Raw genomic sequence first — 27776 nt, 5'->3', positions numbered from 1 at the left:
AATCGTATGCTTTCTTATACGGGTTGGAATAATTTTTAATAGAATAATGAAATAAAACATTCACTGAAATAAATTTGTATTGTAATGACTAAGTATGCATCGTTTTAGACGAACATTCTTTTTTTGACCCAATATGTGAGTAGCTTCCTTAAAAAAAAAAATGTTTCCTTTTAAAAAGCGAGTTCCATAATTAGGATTTATTTTAAAGCTACAACTCTGTCTATCATAAGATATAAATATTTATATTTGGCTACACAAAAATACCAGCTTGGTATGAATAAAAGAAAAAAAGATATACTTCCACTTTTTTTAACAAAGGTATTTTTCATATAAAAATTACAATGTGGCTAGACTTGAATGGTTTAAAGTGATTGACTAAATAATTTTCATTTATACACCATACATACATGTGAAAGTGCAAAATAATGAATAAAAATATATTTAGATTATCATGATCGGAAAGATATTTTAGTTTTCCGATTTTTCTCAGTCTTTGTTCTCATTTAAAGCGCCCAAGAATATAATGAAAAATAAAAATACACGATTTTGTATGTTAAATACACAGTATTTTTAAGAATACTGCAAGTTAAAATTGTTCCTGGGTCCCACGGACAACTTGCGATCTCAATGAAAGAAATAATTATTTAACAAAAATAAAGGTAACTGAAAAGAACACTTATAAAATAGCTTATTTTGTTGCTGCTTTCAAAATAATTTGGAAACACTAATTGATCCACACAATTAATGCAAGAATATTTCTTTATTTACTTGGGTCTTTTGACTTTGCTGTCTACAGTCCCATATGATATATATATATATCTTTATATATATTATATACAGAAATGCACATAGTTGTGACAACTAGGCCTATACATGTCTACAATATTCAAAGGCCTATTTAATTGCAACAACAATGGAAAAACACGATTACAGGAATTAGTAATATATAAATTCATTCATATAATTTTCTATAAATCAAAATTGATATTTGTTTTGATTAATTACATACTCTACAAAAGGCAATGTTCCTTTACAAATAATTAGTTAATTTTAGCTATTCTGAAGGAATGCGACGTTCTCTTTATGTTGCTGCTCTCACGGATGAAAGACTGCGTGTATTGTGAATCATCATCACTCACTACATCTTCAAAACTCATGTTTGCAAAGGCATTGGTGCTGCTCAATCGTTCCTTAGCTTCCTTCTTTTTGGTATGTTTTGACTTTTTAATAGGCTTCAGCTGGGTGTAGTGTTTGGAAGATACTACATTCACGTTTTCATCATGATTAAATGTGAATGCACTATCATTATCATCATCAATCAACTCTTTGTATTTTGTCTTGTCCACAGACGATGTAAATTTGGATTCTTCACAGGATTCAGTGCTGTAGGATCTCAAATTACCATTGTCAATGATGCTTTTACTAGAAGATGAACTCGGAAGGGGTTCAGAGGGAAGGCTAGCAACTCTAGCAGAAAGTTTAGGTTTAGGAGCAATAATAGGAGGAGGTTTTTTGTGTGAAGCTAAAGCTGGAGCAACAGCACTAAAAGGAACAGCTCCAAATAAATCTTGATTTGATTTGCGACGGATAATACTGCTATTGGAGGAAGGAGGAGGTATAGGAGCTGGGGAACTTTGGGGTTGAGTCGTAGCAGCTACTTGTTTTTGGTAAGTTATGACTATATTACTGACTTGACCAGGTGCAGCTACAGGCTGGCATGTCATAGGCGTGGGTAATTTTGGGGTAGTTTTAAAATCTTGAGAAAGTTCTGAAAATGGGGCAGAACCAAATAAATCAGTAGACAAAGTAGGGGAGATGGAAGTCATTACTGGAGAGCCTCTATCACTTACTGTGTATTTAATACTAGGTAAACTTTTTCTAGTGGAAGTATCCACACTTGGTACAATATCTGGTAAAAATATAGCTTGAGCACTTCCAAAGCTATCAGAGCTACGAGGAATGCTAGAGCTTTCTGGTTTGTCTTTCTTCTTTTTTAATGAATTTTTAAAGCTTTCTTTTTGTCCCTTGAATGGTATTTTAAAAGGAGCTTGGGCGAAAACATCTATCTCTTTGTCTTCAGACAGAAGAGGAGTTTTAGCAGGGTTAGAATATCCAGCTAGTCGTTTGAAAGGGGCTGCACCAAATACATCAAGGCTTCGTGTTACTTCTACAGGTGATTCTGGTGGAGTGACTATAGTCGTAGGAGAAACAACTAGGGAAGATGTGTTACTACTTTTTCTGTTTTCATTTAAGAGACATTCATTTTGATTATCATCTTCCGATGATTCATCATCCAACAAAGGCCGTCCACTTTCAGTATGGTCGGTAAAAACACCTGGTATACTTTCTTTAATAACTGGGGACTTCTTAGATCTTTCAACGGAAAATTCCACCGGTAGATCAGGAGGAAGACTATTCCTGACATTGTCCGATGGTTTCTCATCAGATAATACAGAAGAGGAACCTTCATCTTCACCACTAGAATCTACTCGTTCTCTTAAGTCACTAGCTGAGCCTATGGAATCGCTATCTTCCTGCACTGGAGGAAATTCCAGAGAACTATTACCACTGCACATTTCTGGGCCAGGAACTTTTTCACAGGAGCTATTTACATTACTGTTCTCAAGAGGAGATTTCATTTCAAAGTCATCATTTAGAAGCTTTTCATATTTAGAGCGATCTTCAGCTGGAGTTCGTGTAAAGGATGAAGAAAAGATATCCATTCCAGAACGACCGCTGTGAACACTCTGACTGCCTTCATGAGAGGCACTGGAATTCTCACTACTATGTCTGTGCCTCACTTGTAATGCCATTTCAGATTCTTCAGAATAAAGTGGAGCGTAACTTGTTATATCACGATTTGGCATACCTGAAAGGAGCAAGTTTTCAGTTTATTTAAAAAACACCGGGCAACAAATTTCTTCGTCAATTTGTAACCACAAAGAATTAAAAATATTACCATACCTGTCATTTCTAGAATAATTAAAAAAATTACAAATAAAATTTTTTACCTTATTACATTGATTTTCAATTTTATTTATTTAAAAATAATTCAGAAAAAGAACATATTAACATATTTTCATTAACTATACAATAAAAATTTTGAAAAATGTTGTTTTAAAAAAATAATTATTCAAATTAAAATTATTTCCTTTTTCTTTAAAACTCAAGAAATGTTTTCTAAATTAGTTTATACAAAATAAGAGTAGAATGTTCAATCTAGTGTGATCAAAATATTAATTTTGAAAATTACCAGAAAGCAAACTATAGTAATTTGGATAAAAAAAATTTAGATTCTAAAAAATAGTAATGTTTTAAAAATAATTATCAATAAAATTGAAAAGCTCAGAGTAAATAGAAATTCACTCAAAATAAATATTTTAACTGAGTTTTCAAAGTTTGTACGCAGTTGCCAAAGAGTTAAGAATTTTAAACATAATTTATTTGATAAAAATATTGAAATTTTAACAATTAAGGAAGTATTTCAATTCATTTTATTTCAAAGTAGGAAAAAAAAATATTACTGTGACGCTTATCGTCACTCAAAATTAAAATCAAGAGAAAGGGCTAAGATTAGATTTCTAGAACATTTCAGAGTCTTCGATCAAATAAAACTACTGTGGGAAATCTCCATCTGCAAATAGTAAGTTAAATACGGATAAAGTAATTCAAATAAACGATTAGGTTTAAATCTTACAATGTCACCCCCATCATGTGATTGACCCATCATGGGACAAACTCGAAAACAACAATGACTTTTGAACTTGACCTTTCCTCAGATTTGTAACTTTTTATCACCCAAAAAATACGATATAAAAGCAGCCGAAGGAAAGGGTTGAAAAACTATCACGAAATGCAATCAAAAGCAATCAGCCTAAGTGACAAAAGGCCGAACCATGACTAAACTTGGTAAGTCTCTCTCCATCTATTCTAAAAAAGCACGTAAGAATTAATGTATAAATAAGTTGAATTAATTGTATATCCTTATATTAATGTTATTTCTTAAATTGTTTAAATAATAAAATGTTACTAGTTAAAAGTAAGACTTCTATTTATCCTTTATTTAAAATTATTCAAAAACGCCACAAGATTTAAAAGTATTCAAAAACGCCACATTACATAAAAATATAGAGACAAAATTCATTACTTTTAAAATCTACATTGCATTAAAAGAGCCTTCCTTTTTAAGCTTATAAAACATTATTAATAACTAAATGTATGAACCCTAAATCCAGAATTTTTTATAAATATACAGGGTGTTCCAAAAGTACGTAAACATTCAAATATCTCAAGAACACATGAAATAAATAGCTAATAATAATAACAAAAAAGTTTCTAAAAGATGCAACAACAAATAGAGGTTTTTTGACCTCAAGAGAGGCACATATTGAAAAATTTAGTTTGTATTCATTAAATGCATGTCTTGAAAATATTTTACATGCGTGTCTTTCGATCCTTGATTCAAAACATGTTTCTGAAGATATTTGACTGTTTTTCATGCTGTAGACTTATACATATTGTTATGCAGTTTAGTCCTACTGAAGTGCTATATAATTAAATAAATAGCACTTAACAAGGAACATGCATTTTTGAGTACAATCAATTTTGACTGCTATGTTTTATGACAAATTACTTGGAGTGTTAAATTTTAATGTTTGACGTTTGCCACAGACATCTAGCATTATATAAAAAAACTCTTAAAGTGAGATAAAAAGTGAAAATTTTTAAATAACTGATTATATATTTGACATATTTAGGATCATTTTCTTGTGTTCAAACATAAACTGATGTTCTTGCATTAAATAAGACATTTTAGATGCTTTTGTGGTGATATACCACAACAATTTGAGAGCTAATATTTTTTTTAGTACATGAAAATGTTTAATTTTTGTACATTTTAGAGCATTAAAGACTCAACTTATATGATGAATAGATCAATTGTAACAATAACATTGTGATAAGTCACACTTTTTCAAAGGTGACACTTTTCTATCAAACTGTATATTAGTACAGTTTACAAATAGGTACTTTCACAAGTTTCTGGAATTTCCACAAGAACACAACACACTCATAATGTTGCATTAACCATAAACACTCTATTGAACATTTTAAAATTGTGGCTTAATCTTACATTGCTTTCAGACCTACAATTAATTATCAAGTTAAGCAGAAATGACAGATATGGAAATGTATTGAATTGAACAAAATAAAGTGATCTTAGAATAAAATGTTTCACAGTTATTCTTTTGATATTACACTTCTTTACTTCAGAATAATTTCCTTCTGGAAACTTCTGTATTTTACACCCTATTCAACACCTAATTTGTTAAACAAAATAAAAATCAACAGTAATACATAAAAACAGTATACTTAGATCTAAAATGTTATGGCAAACCATTAACTAATAGTAATAGAAATAAATTAAAAATAAACTAGTAAGTGCTACAGATATAAATAATAACAAGAAGAGTATACAAAATCTAAGAGAAACAACTTCATAAATCAATACATGCTGTATAAAACATAGAAGTAAAACAACTCTAAAGAGAAAGATATAACATTGCCTACACAATATTCACAATCACGACTTCTTTTTGGCCTTTGTTTGCAATTAGTTAGGGTTAGGGTGAGTGTTAATTGAAGGAAAAAAATAATGCAACATTTGAAGTTTGGATAGAAAGAGGAAATGAGGTTAAAATGAGTAGAGTTAATTCCATGAAGTGGACACACCTAGGGAAGGTGCAGTGTCAGCAACACAGTAAGAGAGATGCCTTATGAATACCGTGTGGCAGAAGAGTCGTTTTTAGCATTCTTACCGGAGGATGCGAGGGGCAGTTGATTGGGTCGGGTTGGGCATGTTCCTTTATTCGATTTTAGAGGACCTGCAAGATATAAATTAAAAAGAAATACAGTTTTAAATTATAATTTAGTGTGTGGTAAAATTAGAATCCTTATTTTATACAATGAAAAAAAACTAGAATTCGTAAAAAATATTTAGGAAATTGAGAATAGAAGATTAGAGCCCTATCACATTTTTAAAGAACTAAATGTAATAAATTTTTATAAAATTTAAAGAATAAAGTGGGCTGGTCATGTAATATGATTGATTGAATGTAGAAGTTTTATGCTGCACCAAACAGTTTGTTGAGTCAGATCTAATGGTAAATTGTTCACAACAATTTTGACATAAAATAAATGTAACTAATAAAATTGTTTATCACAAGACACATATTTTTAAAAGTTAATAAAAATTGATAAAAATCGTAACTCTATAAAATACACAGAAAAAGTAGAACGGTACACAGGTAAGAAATAAGAGTGAATAAAATAAGATAAAATAGTTACACACAATGTAAAATACCAATAGCTCGCAGAAATGCGAAAATGTTAGGATGATGAATTTCACCTAATAAATCTTTCCTACATAAAATAGTGCTATTAAAAAAAGGTAAGACGATGTTAGTTAAAACAAGGACAAATGGTTAAAATGTGATGAACTCTAAGTAAAACATTACAAGTGTTGCATTTGGGAGGAGTTTCTCCAAACAACAGATGAAGATGTGTGAGTCGAGTGGGTCATGTAATATGTATGACAGAAGATAGTATTATATATAGATATATATTAAAAAAAAATATAGAAAAACTTATGGGTACTTGGCCCAAGAAGCAGACCTATGCATAGATGAACAGTCTCTCTTGAAAATGACAAGGCTATTTTAAAGACCAAAATTGAAAGACTCTTCCTGACAAAAGAATATCCTCCCCGGAAACTAAATGAGAAAGCCGGTGAAGCAGGAACAAAAAAGGCTCAAGATGCAACTTGCAAAAACTTAAACAAATTGGCATTTTTATTAATAAATAAATGGCTATACAATGAATTTTCATACCTGCCAACTTTTACGCATTTGGCGTAAAGTTTTATTTCGATATTTAAAGTGGTAGTAAAATGTATGCTTTCTATAAATTCCTACCATTTAAAAACTTAATTTAAAACCTTTTTGACCACCACTATTTTTAAAACATTTAAGCATATGTATTGATATAAAATACTGTCGTGATTGTCCACGTAAGCTTTATCCAAAAACAGCATATGTTTCGGCCCAGAATTGTAATTTAAATTCGAATTTACTACCACTGGGGAAAACCTTCCTCGAAAGGATTAAAAGTTGGCAGGTATGCATTTTTAATATTCCTAAGAAAGAAAAACAAAAATATATTTATAATGTTTATAAAAAATTATGAATAGTTACCACTTAAATTGAAAGGGGCAGCACCAAATGGATCAGAATCAGTTAAATCTGTAGCACTCATGACTAGACTCTCTCGACTTTTAACATTGGAAATACCTGAAAAAAAGAAAGAATAAAATACTAGTTTAAGTTCTCATTCAAAGAAAGATCTCAATTTTCATTAAATCAGGCTCTCCGATTTAAAACAAAAACAGATCATATTTCATAAGACAGTTTCATCCTTTCCTGAGTGTAACAATAGCCATTTGAAAGATAATTAATTACAGTAAATAAAACCAAACCAATAAACTGAAAGATAATAAGTTAATTTATTTAATGAAAAACGAGATCTCCAACTTTTTTACCTAAAGGATTACTTTGACTCTCTCACTAAGGGCTACAATATAGTGAGGTAAAAATGTTGATTACAAATGAAGGGTCTTCCCCACAAGCTTTAGAAATGTAAGAAAAACTGCCCACTTTTTATTGTTCTGGCTCTAATTAGAATATTTTCCAAAGAATCTTGACAATCTCCAATTAAATAAACTACAGATATTGGGTTAATTTTATCAAAGGGGAGGGAATAAACTTTTGGACTTAAACATCAATTTTTAATCCACTGACGGTTCTGCACATAAAAAGTCGTATTTTAACAGTTTTCTACGCATAGCAAAATCGAGTTTTTCCATGTTAATAGGAAGGGGAATAGTGTATAGGGGAGAAACATTTTCCCAATTTTGCCCATTTTCTAAACCGCCAGTGGGTTAAAAGATTTCCATTTTTTCTAACTATTTTCACAGTGAGCTATTTTTTGAAACTACTAGTACTTTACTAGTACTATTTTCTATTAGTACTATTTTCTTACTAGTACTTTTTTCAGTAACACGGCCAAAAATTTATAAGTATTTTAATTTAAACTATAAAAATTTGCCTATCTCTGCATATTTTAGCATTTAGTAACATGACTAAAATCTGGTACACATTTCACGCTAAATAAAGTTAAGTTATCTATGATTAAGGAGTTAAATTTTTACTGCAGGTTTAAGTAACTCAACTGAGTAAATTTGTCCTCTACACTAACTAAATATTTCTTATTATAAGAAAAGATACAATATATGAATGTTAAGGCAAATATAGTAAAACTGGATAAATGTATATTATGGTAGACCATTTATTTGCAAGTAATTGTAGTTTTGGGTTTGAATTACCGAAGCAACGATTATATACATTTTCTACACTTACTACTTTGAGATCCCCTACGAATTTTATCAAACTCTTGACCAAAAGCCTGATCTTCTGCTAAATTGCCACCAGGAGCATTATTAATGAATGGATTCCATTGTGATAGGTCACTAAGATTCTTTTGATGAGCTGCAGCTGAAGTTGGGACTTCATTATTAGGAAGTACAGCATGGTTTTGAGATGTTTCATAAGGTGTTAAAAATTGAGTTATTTCTTTTGCAACATTCCTATAAAAAGAGGGAAAAAATATGTCATGTACAATATAAGGATTGTAGTTATTAAGAGCAATATTCATGGGTATATATTTAAAATTTTTAACTTGATCTAAGACATGCAATATTTTAGAGTTTAAAAACATGGAATAAAACTTCTATGATATTACTTCACTATCTCTAATAATTGAAATTTTAAATGGAATGTATGAAAATATACAATTGCATAAAAATCAAATCATTATTTTTGTTCAGATGAGAAAGAAGTAAATCTTTTACTTGTTAGTGTCAAAACAAATTGCTCATACACATAAAAGACCAGGTTTCATACATCATTTAATTGAGTTATACAAAAAGGTGTGATTAAAAATTCAACATGAACTACTAAAAAAAGCAATGCTTTATTCCTTTTAACTGAATGACCATTCATGACACATAAACACACCTTTTCATCAGTTGTTTTTTCCAGCAGAAAACCAGCGTTATTTTTTGTTATTCGATGAGAAAGTTGTTATTGAAGAGTTTTCATTTGAATTCCCATAATGCATAATGCTCAATAGCTTAAAAAGGATAAGAGAGAAGAAAAAAAATGTTAAAACTTTCAGATTGCTTGTTTTTTAATAAAACTATGCGTTTTTTGAATAAATTGTTGAAACTATATTGTCAAATATGGCTAACCTAATATCAAGATGATATATAAAGTGTAATTAGTGTAAAGTCTGAGTATATACATCAAGATAATTCCCTGGTACTCTTTTGAGTAACAGCCAAAGTAACTATTTCATAACAGACAATGATATATATAGTGAGGCTTTCAGGAGAACTTCTCCAGACACCCGTCTCGCGTCGTGGCTGGTACTATGGTTACGAGGAAAGGTCACTTCAAATAAGGGTGGGAGATGAATAGTTTTGTCTTAATCTTAGCGTTGGTCGTCGTGAGTAAGCCAATCGACACATTCTTTCTTCCATTTCACCCCCATTATATTGTGCTCTCGCTTGTTACCATAGCAGCAGACAGCCCCAGACTTTCAGTCTGGAGGAGTTCTCCCCAAAGCCGCACTACACCTACTAGTTGAAATAGACATTAATGTTTGATAAATAAAATTTGGAGCTCTAAAGATCTAATGCTAATACAATAGCACACGGAATACTGCAAAGTTTCAAGACATCTAACCTTCACTTTAGGTGAAAAAATTTTCTTGTTCATGTAATGTTCTGCATAAGATGGAAAATTTGTAATTATTTAGGAATTCAAGAAATAGCAAAAAATAAATGACTGAATAAATAAAAGAAAATAACAAGTACACAATTTCATTTAAAAGCTAAGTAGCAAATAAATGTCTTGAAAAACTGTGCTATATAATTACTTGTCAAAGGCTGAGGTATCACTTGCATTTCTCCTATGATGACTATGTTGACTGGGCGTTGGGGATGAAGGCGGGGTAACAGACACCAAGCTGTGGGGAGCAATGTCAGTCATCGAGGTGGCTGTCAGAAAATTCTTGGGCTCTTCTGATGTCAAAACTTGGATTGGAGGTTGGGAAGGAGTTGGTGCTATAACAGCTACTTCTACTGGTGTAACATCTGTAGCAGAGGACTTTCGATGAGTGACTAGATGTGAGGAAGTAGCACTCTCAGGAGAGGATACTGCTGATGCTGTAGTAGAGATAGAAGATGGTGAGGGGAGGAGATAATTTGTTTGGGTAAAGGGGCTGATGAGAGATGGAGCAGATAAAGTGGTTTGAGGGGTTGTTGGAGTAAGACATTGATTCAGAGAGAGAAAGGTTTGGGATGCCGAACCAATAGGAGTAACCGGAGTAGATATGTTAGACTTAGAAGCAGTAGGGGGAAGAAGCAATGCTGGAGAGTTAGCCAAATCTGAAAAAAGGGTGTTAAAAAATCAGATCCCAGGCAGAGTAAAGGACAGAAAAAGAGATTGAAATATTAAATTAATTTAGTAGCAAACATTCAGTCATCAAAACAGCACAAAGGAAAGGGAAGGAAGAATGAGAAAAAACTATTAGTCAATAAATATACATGCAGTTTTAAAATCTGCCAATTATAAAACATTATTAGTAAATATTTCTAACTAATGATTTCTTCTAATCTAAAATAATTAAAGTTTCAAATGAAGGAACTGAGAGCAATGTGAGATACAAGACAATCTACATAAATAGATTGATTTTTTTTAAATTAATGAAAATTATTTTCATGCACAGTTTTAAAATGTGTTTTAGTAGACTTTATTTCAAATAAATGCTCCCTTAATAGATTTAATTATCATTTTTTTTAAATTACGTTTTCTTTTTCAACATTAGAAAATTTGAGAAATTCGACAATTTTTAAAATGTTTTATTTTTATATTTTTAGGAACTTAAATAGCATAAGCTAAATGTGAAACCAATTAAGTGCTTGTATGTTGCTATTTTGATAAGATATAAGACTATGAAAAGCAGTAATCATTATAAGATAGTGTGTTTTTATAAGCTAAAAATAACAGAAAAAAACAGTTAAAAATGGATATTTATAATTAATTAATTAAATGTTTATCAATAAATAGAGTGGGGGAAATGTGCAAGCTAGTTTGGGTTACAACAGTAGAAATTAGAACAATTATGATGAGCAAAATTGAGATGCATGACCATATAATTTAAAACAATTACATAACACAAATCAGAGCAAAAAACAAAAACTGAGTGAGCAAATCATTTAAAAGATCAGATGAAAGTAAAGATGTCAAAACTCATTTTAATGATAAGAGAAGGTAAAGGAAAAACAAATCATGCCAAATATAAGAAAAAAAAAGAAGCCTTCACATAATTTCAAAATTTACTTAGGCTGTTAACTAACAAAAACTGAGTGAGCATATCATTTAAAAGATCAGATGAAAGTAAAGATGTCAAAAGTCATTTTAAATATTTTAATGATAAAAGGTAAAGGAAAAACAAATCATGCCACATATGAGAAAAAGAAGAAGCCTTCACATAATATCAAAATTTACTTAAGTTGTTAACTGCTACAGAATCACTAAAAACATCCACTAAAACATGAGTTAAAAATAATTATCATTTGAAAAAAAGTAATAAATTTGAATACATAATTTTAATAAGCAATTCTGTTTTGTCCAATAGAGAGAAGAAAAAAAAAAGAGTAGAAAATTAATAGATCAATTTAATTTGAAAGTTACATTTTAAAAAAACAACTAATCATTTCATAGAACTATTTTTTATATAAACCTTTAAGAAAATTTTTATTGAACGAATTTTTATCAAAACGAATTTTTATTAAAAAATATGAAAATGCAAGAAATATATTTTTCCAAGAAAACTTCCAGTATCAAATTTTAAATTAAACTTTGCTTATATAATTTTGCAAAGAAATTCATATTTGAAGTGTTCAATTCAGTACAATTTTATGTATGAGTATTTAAGTTGGAAATATCTGGCCAAAACTTTAACTTCAATAAAGTTTTTAAAAATTTTTTAAATCACCAACAGAAAAAAAAATTTGGAACTTCATAAATTTATGAAATCAATACACCATAAAACAATCAATTTATACAAACTTATTTTGGAAATCTTTATTATTTAATTATATGTTTTGAATTAAAACACTAAAAAAATGGACTTTTATATTAAAAAAAGGAGAACACTAAAAATTTGTTAGCAAAACTAAAACATGGTTTTTGTAGGAGAAAAATATTTTTTTTTCCTACACAAATTTGATAATAAAAAGAAAATTGAAAGTATAAAATTTTCAAATTGATTTTTTTTAAAAATTCTTCCATTTAAAAAAGTGCAAAAGTAAAATTATTCAAACAAAATTAAATTCTTTAATTTAATAAACTCTACACTTCATAAAATGTAGCTTTTATTTTATCAAATTGGATTGCACATATTTATTAAATAAAAACAATTTTAACATAAATGGGGCAAAATAAGTTTAAAAAGAATTTTTTCTGCATAAAAATACAAGGAAAAAACAAACAAAATTTTTTTAAATAATATATATTTTTTTATAAAAACTGAGCCAGAATCCGGCTCATAAATAAAATATCTTTCAAAAAAAATTTTTTTTTGGAAGAAAACATTGGATTTTAAGGTATCTAACACTCAAATTCATTTACTTATGTGATTACTTAGGTATTTTAGTTAAACTCCCTGATTTTTGTGGCTAGTTTTTCTCACTGATTTACCTATTCTGTGTTATTTAATGATATTGGGTCAGCTTAGGTTTTATGCAGCAATATTTTAATAATCCTCAGTTATTTTCTGTTTTATTATTTTTTTTAAATGTTTTATTTATTTATCTTTTCTGTTTTGCAGATTCTTTCCAGAATTTACATAAAAAATGTCAATTTACCATGGGGAGTAGTAGGAGTAACTCTTTTAGAAGTATTAGGGGTTGCTTGAGGAAGTAATGTTAAACTTCCAACACCAGGAGGAGCTTGAGAGCCTTTTGGTCTTTGGCGAGGTGCCACTGATGTACCCTCAACCACCGGAGTAGAAGCTGGTCTAAATCATAAAAATAAAGATTTATAATATATTGTTTAATTTATCGATAAATTTATTTGGAAAAACTGCTAAAGTATTATTAGAAGGATTAATCAAAATTCTGCACAAGCAAACATAATAAAATGCAAGATTTACCTTTGCTGTTTAGCTATTGCCTTTTTAGCTTCAGTCTCAGTCTGTGGTAATGGCAGTTTATCAATTTCAGGAATGGATGAATTCTAATAAAATAAAAGTTTATTTTAATTACAAGAATCATTTTTACAATTGAACCATAAACTCAATAATTTATATAAAAAAAATCACTTTTAAATTTGGAACCGGACATTCTTTGCCAGCAATTTTAAATGCGATGTAAGAAACTTGATAAATATCTGGCCTGTTATCAGGTTCAACTTCTAACATAAATCCTAGAATAAAAAAAAGGTATTAAATATGCATATTTCACATACTTTCTAGGGTGAATTTCAAAAAATTTGTCACATTGATGTCCCTGCACTAAAATAATCAGTATCATAACAAATTCTAGTTTTAGAATAATCTTATTTCAATAAATTAATAGAGTTTTTATTCTAGTTTACAAACATATATAACATTTGATGATTTTATTATGTTTTTAATTATTTATTATGCTATTTTGTTATAGAGACAGGAAATTTTTCATGTCCCTGGTCCGAAATGTCAGATTCCATTTGGATTTTTTTTAATTCAAGAAGTCAGACAGCAATAAAATATTAGTTACAAGATATTCTGCAATAATTTAAATTTACAAAATAAAAATAAAAATATTTTTTTATTTTGAATTTATGCATTAAAACTTCAGTTTATTATGTGTCCCCCACTGTGCTTCAAGAGTGTTACCTCAAGAGTGTTACTCAAATATATTTATAAAAAATTTGTTTTAAAGATTGGCAACAGTTCTAGAATAAGCCCTGTTTGTTCTTTATTTACTCCCTGTTCTTAGAATTTCATCTGTGATTCTACATTCAAAAGATTCATCTTCACTATGGTGAGTATTTTTATTTTGTCTCATGAGTGTTACTAGGATTAATATGTATTTTAAGTTAAACAGAAAAATAATTCAATTAAGTAATAATGCATGTTTAGTATACTAGTTTACTGCACTAAACCTACTTTTACATGTGCAAGCTATTTCTTTCAGAACAAAACTTGTATTTGAAATCTCATGAGTGTTACTTCTCAAGAGTGTTACTCTATAAAAGTAACACTCATGAGTGTTACTCTATAAAAGTAACACTCATGAGGAGGATCACTCATGAGTTTCAGAAAGTTATTAACAAACTGCTGTTTGATTTAGAAACTTCAGAACAAAAAGTAAAGCTTTTTTTTTTCTGAAATATATATTTATTGTACTTTGTTTATTTAATTTATCAATAAAAAGTACATTTTAAGTTTAATTATCAAATGTTTTTAGAAGAATGATTTCAAAGATATTTTAACTGTTGCATCTTGATTTTTTTTTCATTTGGATTCCATGCTGTTTTTATTTCCAATTCTGAATGTTATTTCATTATTTCTGCATTATGCTTTAAATTTTGCACAAATCCCTAAAATTACTGTTATTTTTAGGCAAAGCCTTCAGCTGCTGAAAAACAGCGTCGCTATCGAGAAAAAAGAAAACTTGATCGTGATAGAGAAGCAGCTTACAAGGAGAAGCACAAAGTAAGAAATGCAAAAAGGAAAAAAGTTGAAGACTTGACACCACGAGAGAAGCGCACACAGAGACGAAAGTGGAGACTGTCCGATAGAAAGAGGAGACAGAAGGTAATGACAGAAAATATGAATCTTTCTCCCATTTCACCAATGGATCTTAAAGAATGTTCAGGGAACAAAATTCGTGGAAGAAAAGTTGTGCTCAAGAATCGTTCCAAGTGTGTTCGACAAAATAATAAATTGAAAGAGGAAATTAAACAACTAAACAATCGGCTCCAACAAGAAAAAAGAAATTCTGCAAAGTATAAAAAACGATTACAGAGAATGAAGTTAAATGAAACTAATAGTGTTATGAGTACTCCTGATGATCAACTAACACCAAAATCAAAGGCCACAAAGATGTTTCATGAAGTTCATAAAACAAAAGGAAGAGAAAAGAGCAGGTTGATCCGTCGACTTCTTTTTAATAACACTCTTGCTTCATCTTTTAAACAAAGTTATCAACAGGCCCAAAAGAGAAAAATATTTTAAGCCAAATAATGCTATCACAGACTGTTGTTAAGCGTTACAGACTTCAAGCAATGACTAGCAGATCAGTTGGTCTGGCTGGCAGAAAAAGAATGGTGAAGAAACGACTAGAGAAAGAGAAAAAATTCCAGAAAGACATAGAATCATTTTTTGTAAGAGATGATGTAAGTCAAAATACAGCAGGGGTGAAAGAAACAGTAACCAAGAATAAGGCGAAAAGACAAAAGCGATTTTTAAATGCTCCTATGAAAACACTGTACAAGAAATTCTTACGTGAAGGGTATAAGAAGGTTTCATACACCACTTTTACAAGGTATAGACCATTTCATGTTAAGAAGCCTACTGATGTAGGACGAGATACTTGTCTGTGTAAAACTCACACAAATATTGAGATGAAAGCAAAGAAGCTCAAACAACTTGGTCTTTTGAGTGACGACAGCCCCCCACACATTGTGTGAATTTATAACATGCAATAAGAACTCTGTTAAGTGCATGTATAATAATTGTGCCTCTTGCAAGAACAAAAGCATACCTCTTTTAGATGCCATGATTAATGCAGAAGAAGAAATTTCATATGAGAAATGGAGTGATGTTAAAAAAAAAGTTGAAAAAACAGATGCTGCAGGAAAAAAAATTGTGAAAGAAATTAAAAAATCAAAGAAAATAACTATGATTGAAACTATCAAAAGACTTAAAGAAGGTTTCCAGAGGGATATGAAGGATTTTAAGAGCCATTTGTTTAACATAAAGAACCAGAATCGAGAATTCAAAACGTGCAAAGAAAATTTAGCAGACAATGAAGCAGCTATTCTCATTGACTTTTCTGAAAATTATTCTTGCAAATTGGCCAAGGAAATCCAGTCCTACCATTTTGGTTCATCCCGCAATCAAGCAACTTTACACACAGGAGTTTTCTATGTACACAAAAAAGTTGTTTCATTTGCAACTATATCGGATTCACCTGACCACAGCCCAGCAGCAATATGGGCTCATTTAGATCCCATATTTAAACTTCTCAAAGAGCAGTTCCCTCAAGTGGACACTATTCACTTATTCTCTGATGGACCCTCCACTCAGTACCGCCAGAAAAAGAACTTTTTCTTGTTTTCTACTCGACTGTTCGATCTTCAATTTGTTGCTGGTACCTGGTCTTTCTTCGAGTCTGCTCATGGGAAAGGAGCGGCCGATGGTGTTGGTGCCGCCCTGAAAAGAAAAGCTAATGATGAAGTGGCATACGGTAAAGATATTCCGGATGCCACGACTTTATTTGAAACTTTAAAAGATACCTCAGAGGTGAAGCTCTTTTTCGTGACTGAAGAAGAAATAAGGAATATTTCTAAATTGATTCCTCAGGACCTGAAAACAGTGGTTGGAACTCAAAAAATCCACCAAATTTCCGTCAATGTGAGAGGTCGTATTCTTCATCGTCCTCTTTCTTGTTTCTGTGATAAAAATGAATGGGGTACAGGTAAGTTGTGCAAGTGCCAGCTTGGCTGGACGGTGAGAAACATGACGGAACAGAAAATAAGGAAATTCACCCGTCACCGCATATACACATCAAGTGAAAATGATTCCGATAGTTCCACTTCCTCTGATATAGATGATGACCTGATAACATCAATTCCATCTAAGGGTCACGATAAACCATCTACTAGTTTGACTGTATCAGTTGGGGATTGGGTTGAGGTGGACTATGATGGGGACTTATTTCGAGGAGAAATAAAAGATATCGAAAATGAAGAGTATCTCGTAAGCGTCATGGTTAGAGCTGGAAAATATTGGAAGTGGCCCTCACAAGTCGATGAAGTGTATTACCCGAAGGAAAAAATAATACAAAAACTCAATACACCAGACGTTGTTAATGCTCGTGGACATTTTACTTTTTGAATCACGCCATTTTTTTGAATTTCCTTAAAAATTACATATAGAATAAATAAAAATACAATTATAACACTTATTTTGTATATTTAATGTATAATTTTCAAATTTTTTTCCTCTTATTTACCATATTTTTTGTGAACACTCATGAGTGTTACCTTGTCTCAAGAGTGTTACCAAGTCTCATGAGTGTTACTGTGAACAAAATTCAAATTTTAGAACATAAAAATAAAATTTCAATGTTTTCTAACTTATTGTGTGATATGGTAATAAATAACATTACATTTAATAATATTTTTTTTCTATACTAATATGAAGTTGTAATTTTTAACTGAAAAATTCAGCTCTACTTTTGTAAAAATGTAACACTCATGAGTCTTGTTTCTGAAAAAAATAAAGAAAATCATTATATAAATATGATGAAACAATAGCTTTAAATAATATACTAACTTTGAAAAGTAATATATGATTGATGATTTATAATAAATAATATATTAACATTTTAATAATTAAATTAAAATGGTAACACTCCTGAGATTTATTGGTACATAGAGTACAAAAACCACTTAATTTGAGCACATTAAAACGAAAATCTCACAAACATTAGCTTTTTTACAATACTTTATATTATAACAAAGCTCATACCCTATAAAGAATTACTGAAAATCATTTGTAATTTTTTGATTAAACTGAAAGTTAAAAAATGGATTGTGACAAAATTTTTGAAAATCACCCTCTATCGCTCTTCATAAACTTATATAGGTAAAAAAATACTTACTTATTAAGGAATGAACTTGTTTAGAATAACGAGAATTATCTGGAATGCTAAAATTTCCATTTTGTATTGCTAAAGCACTTTCTCCAAATGGTAATGTAAAAAAACAAAGTTTATACAACAAACATCCTAAAGCCTAGGGGAAAAAAGTGAAAAATTTGCTAAGAATTTTAAGCATTTTATATTTTAAGATCAACAGTTGAAGCTTTTATCGCATTCACTCAATAATAATATTTTGTGTTGGGGAAGTATTAGTGATTTGAAAGTTAATTATAGTACTCAAACACAAATAAAAAATTCAAAATAATATAGCTTTAGTTTCATTCAAATAGTTTATTTAAAATAGTTATTAAAATAGTCCTATTATTTATTTTATTTGTTATTAAATACTCACAGAAAGCCTTGAAAAGCATCAAGTGTTTAGTTACAGTTTTAAGTCATGATTTATGACTTCGCATTCATACTTTTTTTTTTAAGTGAGTACAAATACTTCTATCTGTATTCAAATCTGATTCTTGCCAGTCATTTCCACAAGAAAATGCTTTTAAAGCATTCAAATAAATCATTTAACATAATAAAGAAATTATAGTTTTTAGAAAATTACCCATATATCCACTTTTGTAGTTATAGATTTTCCACAATACAAATCTACCATCTCAGGGGCTCTATAAGACAGTGTTGTGTACCTAAAAAATATTATTCACATTAAATTATTATATACAGGGAATCTGCTACATTTTAGATTTTCAAGTTCATGACATTCCAAGAAGTTTTCATGACTTAACGAAGTTACTATTTTCTCCGACAAAAACAGAATAATAAAATTAAAAAGCATTATAATAACATTAATTAAAATGATAGGTATAAGCAAAACTGTTATACTCTGCATCTTCATATTTATTGATTTTAAATTTAAAAAACAGAGTAAAGAAAGAGTTGAAGCAATAAAATAGCTGAAAAAAATAATAACTAAGCAAATAATTTTTTTTCCTGCAGAATTATATTCTAAAGATACTTTTCTTGTTCATCAGAGAGGAAAGAAATACTCCTGATTTTTTAGTTCTCATTTCGAAATAAAAAAAAATTTGCCAATGACTAGCTTGCTTCAGATAGAATTTTAAATTAATAAAATAAATAATTAATAATAATTCTGAAAACACAGAAGTTTAGAAGATACTTCGCTCTAGAAAGGATGTTTTGTCTTTCATTTTTTGAAAGAACACCATAATTTTTAAAGAACATGATAAAAACTTTTTATATTTTAATAAAATATGACTCTGAGTGGGGATTTTGTTACTAATTCAGATATTCGGAATGCCATGAAATTAGGAGGGGGGGGGGATTCCATTTTAAAAATAAAATTTTTCGGCAACCCAAATCCATGATTTTTTTAAAAACAATAGTTAAAATCATGACATTTTATGACAAATTTTGTTCAATACCGAAATTCATGACTTTCCAGGTGCGCGGATACCCTGTATATATCATCATCAAATTGATTATTATTATATCATCATCAAATTGAAATTTATAGTTTGTTTAGTTTGAACAAAAGCCAATTGCATATATGAATAAAAATAAATTACAGTAACTGGAACTCAGAAAATGCATAAGATTTAAATTAGCTAAAATTTGAAAGAAAAAAAAATTCTTGGTAGGAAAACTGCACATGTAAGCAACTTAAACAAAACCATGGATGTGATGAATGGAACAGTGTAAAATCTTCATTTCTTTTAAGGTTAAACTGACTTATGTTTTGTTATCTGGCAAAAAAAGAGAAAAATTTTATGATTGCTAAACTTATCCAAGCCTATTCATTGCTGTAAATAATAGTAATAACAAATAGCTCAACTGAATCGAGAAAAAAAAAGTAGAAGGTGAAAACGTATCACATGTAAAAATATATGTTGTTGTTTATCGTATTAATATTTAAATATTACTTAGTTTTTATTATTCTTAGCTCTTAATATTCTTAGTTCTCTTAAAAAAAATTTTTTTTTGAAATTTCTAAAATTTTCTAATTTTTAACATTTTAAGATTACTAATTATCCCAAGTTTATTATTAATTTCATTTAAAAAATAATATTTTAAATTTAATGGCAGTAGAAAATTCTAATATAATCATTGTAGTACATAATGTTTTGAAGTATACAGGTTAGGAATAAAAATATTCCTGGAATATCAAGGGATCCTGGTTCAACCTATCCATTCAAGTTCAACCTGGAATATCAAGGGATGAAAATGTTAAACCATGGGAAGCTACAAATTAGCAAGTTCGTGCATGATTATATATTCGTCTAAATTGCACTTTGTCTGTTATAATAAGTCATGTAGAAACCAAAAGTGGTGATTTTAAGCCATAAGAACAGCAAATAGCACATTTATGAATGCAGAGTAACTGCTGCATATGCCTAGTAAGCTATAAAACAAACAGGTTGACATGAAAAATATTAACAATGCATACTATTTCTGAAATATTTAAATTTCTTATGCACAGATTACCAGGTAACAAACTTATATTTTAAAACTTATTTAACAGTCTCATTATGTATTTACGATATTGTTATTGAAGCATCTGCAACAAATTGCAGTAATTCATTAAATTAATAAGTTTATTATATTTCAAAGACAAATATGAAATAAGTACTATTAATAAGAAGAATTAGAAGATTACTAATGCATACTTTTTTATTTCTTCTTCAGCTTGACTAACTCCATAAGTTTGAGGACTAATAACTTTTGCAGTTGCACTGCCAAAATCACAAAGTACAAAGTTTCCACTATCATTCAGAAGTATATTTTCAACCTGAAAATGTTTTTCATATCTTTTAAGTATAAAAGCTGAGAAATGAATAAAATATTTTAAAAGTTTGCATTAAAATAAAAAATACAAATAATGCTAATGTTACTTATAAATTAGGTTACTTGTAACATATTCCTAGTTTTAACTCATCCATAACATATTCCTAGTTTAACTATTCCAGTTTAAAATACTCATCAATCTATAATGACTTAAGTTAAGATTAGAACTAGAACATTAAATAGTAGCAAACATACTTCAATAGTTATTTTAAGCATGAATTAATAAGCCTAAATTACTTAATTTAATCTACTTTCTGTTAAAATAATTGTGCAGCTTTATATGTAACTTTTTTGAACTTGCATAAAACACTAAATTGGTTTTGCTAAAAATCTTTTGTGCAGTAAAATCTAACTTATCAATTACTCCTATTTGTTAAGATATCACCAAGTAACTATTTCATTTTAACGTTATACTCTTACCTTTATTTGTAAACATCGAGATACAAGAATTATTTTTCGGTGTTACATTGGCTCAGTTAACATTATGAATGTCACAAATTGGTCCCCTTTGATTAGAAAAATTATTTTTTAAAGGTATTTATAGAAATATTTTGAAATAATTAATTTGAATTTTTTTCAAGATAGAATTATAAATATCCTCTAAAATTTTTACAGTGTATTAAATTTAAACTTAAATGTAGCCAGAGCTTAAAGTTTAGATTTGTTTTATTATTCTCACCTTTTGAGAACAGCCTATGTATTACTTTATATCGAACAGAATGATCACAAATAATATTAAGTCTTAAATAATATTAAGCTTAATATTACAAATAATAACAATATTAAGCAAAATAGGCCAATGATTATTAAACACTGTGCTATTTACACATGTACATATCCAAAAACCCTCTTTCACAAAATTTCACTAAAAAAAAATTTTTTTTAATAAAAAAACAACAATGATCTGTTATTTTATGATTTTTGTGCATGGTAATATTTGTAATTGATTTGTAAGTGTGCATGGTAATATTTGTAATAGTGATTTTGTAAATGGTAATACATGTGATTTTTTTGTAATTGTAATTTTTTATTCTTTTTTTAAAATCAGATTTGATAACATTGAAGTCATACCAATAACCTTTAATTAAAATCCTTAAGGAAAAAATGATTAAAAAGAAAACTATTTATGCAACATAAAGCTTACTTTAAGATCACGATGTATAATTGGGGTTTGGCAATGATGAAGTCTAGAGACGGCTTCACACACATCACTAAATATTTGAAGCACCTCAGTTTCAGAAAATCCTGATTGTAATCTTTCATTCATAAGTTGAAGAACATGACCTATAAATTAAAAAACAAACAAACTTATATCTTCTATTGAATAAAAAAGAAAAAAAAAAAATTCAGTTTTAGTCAGTTTAGAACAGTTTAAGACAGTAAAACCCACACGTCCTATCCAAAATTTGCTTAGGACATCCAAACCCTGGTTTCTTCCAATCCAAGTGGAAGAAACTCTTTCAATAAGAAATATTAAATATTTAAAGAGTTGTTTTAAACAGTTTATAATTGCAATCTAGTTTAAATAATAGTATAAATTTTAAGCTATTTAATATATCATTTTCAAATAAGTAAAAACTAAAATAAAAAACAATTCAGGGAATTTTTTAAAGAAATCTCTTAAAAAATTAAAAATAACTAGTTTTTCAATATTTTATTTTAAAGAGTACGGTAAAACTTAATTTAATGATCATATAATGAACTATTAAAGTATAATAATCGAATTTTATTGATATCACTAAATTAACAAATTACATCTACTAAACATAGAAATACTAAAAACACATATATTGAATTCTCAATCACAAATAGTTAATTTTTATTATTAAATAATGTTAAGCATGAATACTCAAATTGTCTCTAAAAGAAAATAAAATATAAATTTTAAAATTTTACAAAAAACTAACAAATAAATAAAGTAAAATTGATGAACTTTTAACTATTTATTACTATATTAAATTTAATTTGTTTAATTTATTCTTATCGTTAAAACAACTGTATTGGCCATTCCTTCCATTTTGCCCAGTTTCTTTAACTGTCCTGGAAGAAATAGGTTTCTTCCGAATAAAAAGCAAACGCTGTTTAACATAGATATTTTAAAAATTGCAGATTTCTGTTCATTTGAAATAATACAGATTCTCATTAGCAATAAAACTCAAAATTGTAGGAAAACTTCATCTTTTTTCATTCTCTTACCATCAAACTAAAAGTATTTACAATTATTTTAAATTATTTTTTTCATTAAAAAGAAAAAAACTTTGTTTATGTAAAAGAAAAAAAAAACTTATTTTGTTTAAATTAGCCAACCCAGATTCTGATTATGATCCTGATAAACAATCTTCCATTGCTCTACATAGTTGGATTTCTAAACATAGGTTTGAGTTTTATTCTGCTAAAATCATTCAACATTCATCTACAGACCTCTACTTCCTGGAATCATTCCATACATTCAAATTTTTTAACAATTTAGTTATTGAGTTTTCTAATATCCTATTACTTTTGTAAGAAATCTATTCTAATTTAATTTCTAAATCTAGCCCCTTGGGTTTCCATACAGCTCTTCTCACATCTGTTTCTTACCTTCTTTTTATATTATCTTGCTCAACCTAATCTGTTTTCCCAAATTGGTTAAGTCATACTTTTTTTTTATTGCAATGAGTTTATCTCACTATTGTCTCCAGTCATTTTGTGCTTCCTCATGGGGGAAAGCTCTTGTTTATAGAATTGAAACTATATTATATTTTACGTATATTCAAAATGACTTAAAGATGAGATATGTGTAACAAAATTTGAATGAAAGCTTATACAAGACACTGAAGTACTTATTTAGCATTTATTTAAATAAAAAAAATTATAAAGAAAATTTTAAAGCATTTATAATTTCTATTATACTGACAGATATATAAAATGCATTCAAATTGGTATTTAAATTACAAATAAGAAGATAATAAAGTTTATTACCTCGATAATAATGCATGAGCATTAGTACTTCATAAACACCACTACCAACTGGATTAATACTGCTGTCTAAAAATCCAATTATGTTTTTATGTCCTTTTAAGTTGCTCTGAAAGTAAATAAATTAAGGCTGAATAAGAAGTTGTATGAGTATATTGTATTATATTAAATTATTCAGAAACCATAAAGTTGACCACTTGCAAAACTTCATAAGTGCTATTTAAACTTCTTTATTTATTATTTCAAGTTAAAATAATTACTTTGGTAAACTTTGTTAGATCTAACATAAGTTGAATTATTAAGCTGCAATAGAACAAGTAATGTTTCAAAGACTTAGATAAAATGAAAAACTTTCTAAACACAAAATCTCAATTAAAAAAAACTTTCCACAAGCAATTTATGGACTCTGTTAACTAGTTTCAACCCTTTCGCCACTTCCTAATTTTGACGAAATTTGTTCCAAAAATCACTAACTTTTCTTAGAAAGTGTTTTAATTTTTCATAAAGTTCTATATTGAATACTATACATTGCATATATACACTATGTACAATCAAAACACATTCATATTGTTTACTTTTTGAGCCCTCTGGACAATTCATTATGTTGTAACAGTTAAAACTGACAATGTATAATGAGTAATGCTATTAAAAAATTTTCTGTGACAGTGAAAAATTTCCATGAAGGGGGTTTGCATGTTCAAAGCCTAATGTGTAACAACCAAATCAAAAAGACATGAATTAAGAGAGAAACTAAAAACTTCACAATATCAAGAATTATTATACTTGAATCATTTCAATCATAATAATCGTGTAAGCATTTTAAAAGCTATAGTTTCACATGAATAGTTTGTATTTACTTAATACGAAGTTCTACTGTATTTATCATTAATTTATTTTATTTAAAATAGCAGTAATTCAAAATAGTTTTTCAACAAGTTCTCTTTTTTTTCATAGTCAATTTTACTAGAAATTTAACATAGCTTTAAATATTTTATGCCAGACCTAGATTCAATAATTTTTCTTACACTAATCATTACTTTTGTTTCATAAATTGAATTTACAACTCACTGAAATACCTTTTCTGATATATTTACTCATGTAAGTTTCAATATTTATTATTCTTCCCAATTATCAATTGCTCTATCTAAGTATATGGGTGAATCTTTCAGATTAATACACAAATCATACAAGTCTACTTCCATAGGAATGAATGATACAGGCTACTTTGTTTCAAATATAGCAATCATATTTTTATAATGGCCTTAAGAAATGGTTTATAAAATTCTTTATAAAAAGTGTTGGGAATTAAGGTTTAAGAAAAAAATTTGATAATCAGAAATAAGAGATTTTTCAGAGCTCAAAAATATTCCTGAAATTAAGACTATAGTAGAAATGCATTGGGCTTAGTTTCTTTTTTCTACTACTAGAATAGTAAATGTGTATAGATTTAACATTTCTTATAACATCAACGCTTGATTGTATTGAAAAAATTTATCTACTTTAAAGATGGCATAAGAATTAGCTGACATTGCTTAATATTTTAGTTTAGTGAATTGTTATAATTAAGCTTTAATATGTCTAAAAGTAACAATTTTTTTAAAATCTCAAATGCTTTAGGTGAGAATATTTTAAAGACCTAAATATATTTAAAATGTATTTAAGTCTAAAAAGCATCTTAAAAGCTCACAATTTTAAAAACAGAAAGTTTGAACATTCAGAATATTTGATCAGTTTGATTTAACAGAAATAAAAACATCCATTGGCTTAAGATTTTAGACATTTGTGTATAATTCTTTTAAATCTATTTCTTTTTTTAATGACAAGAACATACTTAACACTGACTACACTTATTACAATTATATTATGTTTTAGAGAAATATAGAAGAGTAATAAAAAAAAAGTAATTTTCAGTTTATCAAGAAATCATAAAAATATATTAATTTTGCATACTCTCAAACAACCTGATAATCAATAAAATATGAGGAAAAAAAATCTAAAAAAAGGTGATTTATTACATAATACTAGATGGATAAAGTGATTTATTAAATTGTAAAATATTGGTACTTACAGCTATTGTAATTTCTCTTTTACAAACATTCAAGTCATGATCATTATTCACAAACATGCGCTTTAAAGCATATCTAACATTGTTTGTGCCTTTCACCAAGAAAACTATGGCAAAACCCCCTGAAAAAATAAGCAATGATTTTGAAATTAAGTCTTACATAAATCATTAGATTATATTATCTTCTCAATAAATAAAGCTTGATTTATGATCAGAAAATATTCCTCAGAAAAGTATTTAAATTTGAAAAGGATATGGGGTCAATATGGGATATGGGAAACCTATTCAAGCAATGTATCAAAAGATATTATTGATCATATCATATATAGATGATTAAACTATAAAAAACTTCTCAATCTGTTAAAAACTCTTTAAATTAACTAGCAAATTTTTTCCCTTGATAACTTAAGGTTAACACTAGATTGCCTAAGGAAGTCATTTTGACTGTTTTCTAATTTCAATTAGAAAAACAATAATGACACAATTTCTTATAATTTTGTAACTTTTTGTACAATTACATAATTTTTTTTACTGTTAATATTTACTAATAACTTGTTATATAACTGTAAATAATATAAAAAATATTAAAAATTAATTTTAAACAAATTTCTTTACGCATTCACAATCCAGTCATTTTGACTGCTTTTGGGCAATATTGGTATATACAAATTTTCAGTCTTTTTAGTGTTAAGCATATCAGTAGGACACAGATTTTGCTTATTACTTTTAGAGTAAAATTCAGAACAAAAAATTTACATAACTTAGAAATATCAAACTTTAGAATGAATGTTTCATTCCCTTTAAAAAGCCGTAAAATAAAATCTAAATTTATTTTGCAGTTATAGTGCATCAGCTCATATTTTTGACTCAGGTCATATTTTGATTAGGTTTTAACCTAAATTATTGGTGGGGCTCGAGCACCTGCCAACAAACATGAAAGTCAACACCTATTATAAGGAGGTGAATGAGTTTTCAGGTAAAATTATACCAATTTTTAGGTAAAAAAAAAGGTTAGAAAATTTTGAAATTTTAACTATTAACAGATGTCATCAGGTATTAAAAAATATTTATAAAATTATAGAAATTAAACAACTGAAATATTAAATTCACTTTTTAAAAAGATTATTATTATTCATAGCATTAATCAAAATAATAAAACTGTAAAAAAGGAGGAAAAATTAAAATTATAAGATGGATTTCATGACAGCTTATGTAATACATTACCTTCTGCAATAATATCTTCAACGGTAACTGTATATTTCCCAACAGCAAAAATTTTACCAATAAAGGTATTTGGTTCCTTACTAGATTGGTCTCGACCATCAAATCTTGAAAACAACTTCTTCATGTTGATTCACAAAGTTAATGGTCACTTAAGATGTCAAACCTGAAAGCAACAAATTCAGAAATACAAAAATGCCTAAAAATTATCAATATTAAAGTTGCTGAATTAAAAAGGATCACTGAGAATACAATAATAAAATTAATTTAATATTGTAATGAATACAGATTAACAATTTAATTGCAACTAAAATATGACATAAGATAGTTGCTAGTTTAAAGAGAATTAGAAGAGATAACGAGCCAGAATAAGTAAATTAAAAAAGAACTACTTTATAAATAAAAATGATACAAAATAAACAATTAGTTAAATAAACTTACTGTGATTACATTACGCTGGCAAATTGAATGATTTCATCTTTTAAATCCTTGATTGCAGATACAAGGTAAAAATGAAACCAATTCATAACAGATTTTTAACGTAAATATTAAATTGATAATAAATTACTAGAAAGCAAGTAGAAAGGCGTGATGTACTGGCCTTATGAAAGATTAATGATT

General features: G+C 28.3%; 1 protein-coding gene across 4 annotated transcripts; it reads right to left on the bottom strand.

Annotated features, from left to right (window-relative positions):
* Positions 1 to 741: 741 nt before the first annotated feature.
* Positions 742 to 27735, bottom strand: LOC107449597 (Numb-associated kinase). 4 transcript variants are annotated; one of them, XM_016065177.3, is made up of 16 exons: positions 27597 to 27735; positions 27159 to 27321; positions 25938 to 26056; positions 23873 to 23978; positions 22056 to 22195; positions 20734 to 20855; positions 18654 to 18735; positions 18053 to 18185; positions 13501 to 13604; positions 13333 to 13415; positions 13046 to 13197; positions 10051 to 10561; positions 8472 to 8698; positions 7251 to 7346; positions 5817 to 5882; positions 742 to 2869 (listed from the first exon to the last, which is right to left on the bottom strand). In XM_016065177.3, the coding sequence occupies exons 2-16, from the start codon at positions 27280 to 27282 to the stop codon at positions 1041 to 1043; spliced, it is 3894 nt and encodes a 1297-aa protein (XP_015920663.1). In that variant the 5' UTR covers positions 27283 to 27321; positions 27597 to 27735; the 3' UTR covers positions 742 to 1040. The 4 variants fall into 4 exon arrangements, with proteins under 4 accessions (XP_015920663.1, XP_015920665.1, XP_015920664.1 ...); XM_016065179.3 differs by having other exon boundaries at positions 10051 to 10339; XM_016065178.3 differs by lacking the exon at positions 5817 to 5882.
* Between the last annotated feature and the right edge of the window lie 41 nt (positions 27736 to 27776).

This window comes from Parasteatoda tepidariorum, chromosome 6, assembly GCF_043381705.1.
Source record: "Parasteatoda tepidariorum isolate YZ-2023 chromosome 6, CAS_Ptep_4.0, whole genome shotgun sequence".
NCBI lineage: Eukaryota > Metazoa > Arthropoda > Arachnida > Araneae > Theridiidae > Parasteatoda > Parasteatoda tepidariorum.
The sequence above is the reverse complement of the archived record's forward strand: the minus strand, read 5'-3'. Positions and strand labels throughout refer to the sequence as shown.